General features: G+C 35.5%; 1 protein-coding gene across 1 annotated transcript in view; it reads left to right on the top strand.

Annotated features, from left to right (window-relative positions):
• Positions 1-693, top strand: part of LOC107751275 (NACHT, LRR and PYD domains-containing protein 1) — a gene marked incomplete at its 5' end in the record, with an annotated part of 3,742 nt that extends 3,049 nt beyond the window's left edge. The window contains 2 exon segments of the mRNA XM_074560215.1: positions 425-523; positions 605-693. Coding sequence (XP_074416316.1) covers positions 425-523; positions 605-693 — 188 coding nt within the window.
• Between the last annotated feature and the right edge of the window lie 754 nt (positions 694-1,447).

The raw sequence follows: 1,447 nt of genomic DNA, 5'->3' as shown, positions 1-1,447 counted from the left end.
TATAACTCGCAATTCTGACTTTATATCTCGCAATTCTGACTTTATAACTCGCAATTCTGACTTTATAACTCGCAATTCTGACTTTATAACTCGCAATTCTGACTTTAAATCTCGCAATTCTGACTTTATATCTCGAAATTCTGACTATAACTCGCAATTCTGACTTTATATCTCGCAATTCTGACTTTATATCTCACATATATTATCTTGTGAGATAAAAAGTCGCAATAACCTTTTTTTATTTTTTATTCAGTGGCGGAAACGGGCTTCCATACCCTTCTGCTCACAAAAGGCTCACAGGTATGAATTCATAGATATACAGTGTTTCAATTAGCCTAGTTATTTGTTCGTTCTATCAAACACAATCCCTTTTGGAATGTAACATAATTATTATTTAACTTATTTATGCTTTTTTTTTTATCAGAAAGTGGATTTGTGAAAAAACACAGAGATAAACTCATTCGGAAAGTTTTATCAGTGATGACTATTGCTGATGCTCTGAGGACCAAAGACATGATTCCAGGTGAAATGTACGGTAAAGTTTGTGCTACAGAAACACAATAGAAGAAAACAAGACTCTTGTTGGATGTTCTTGACTCTGGAGGAGCTGCTGTAAAAGCAGAATTCAACAGACTGCTGAAGGAGGAGGAACCTCCTCTAGTAGATGAACTGGAGTCTGGACCCAGTGAATGAATGAATGAAGTGCCATGGGATTTTTTTTAATGACCACAGAGAGTCAGGACCTCGGTTTAACATCTCATCCGAAGGATGGTGCTTTTGACAGTATAGTGCCCTCGTCACTATGGGGACCTGCATTAGGACCCACACAGACCACAGGGTGAGCACCCCCTGCTGGTCTCACAAACACCTCTTCCAGTGGACCACAGTAATGCTGAGAAAACACCAGAGAGGAACTTCAGTCAGTTTGAGATGTATAATGGCAGCAAGAGCTTCTTTATGCATGTGTATAAGAGACATCCAGATGCCTATTTTCTTAATTTAGTTACAAGAATAACAAATTATACGTCTGGTTTGAACTCCACAAGTAAAACCTTATGATCATGCTCTTCAGCATAATTTTAGAATGATCCAAAGAGCATCTTGTGCTTCAGTGGAAGCAAGAACATCTGACCATCTGTACAATGCCTATTTAATATAACTGTGAAATGCAGAATCTAAAATATTTCTTCATTTATGTTTTAACATATTATTATCAATTTCTTTGTTTTCAAAATCCTTAAACTCTATATTATCCACGTTTACATTTTAGATTTAATTTGAATCCCTGTATTTGGTCTCTTCATGTACTGTAATATGCTTATGGTTTACTTTGTGTAATCAATTATCTGTTTGGCTGAACAATGGAAAACTAGAGTTACAGGATTGTTCATGTTTACTTTGGTAATTACAATAAAGCTGAAATAATATAAAATGGAAATATTACATG

This window comes from Sinocyclocheilus rhinocerous, unplaced genomic scaffold (assembly GCF_001515625.1).
Source record: "Sinocyclocheilus rhinocerous isolate Xijiao unplaced genomic scaffold, SAMN03320098_v1.1 scaffold872, whole genome shotgun sequence".
Classification (NCBI taxonomy): domain Eukaryota; kingdom Metazoa; phylum Chordata; class Actinopteri; order Cypriniformes; family Cyprinidae; genus Sinocyclocheilus; species Sinocyclocheilus rhinocerous.
Note: the sequence above shows the minus strand (reverse complement) of the source record. Positions and strands in the feature narration are given on the sequence as shown.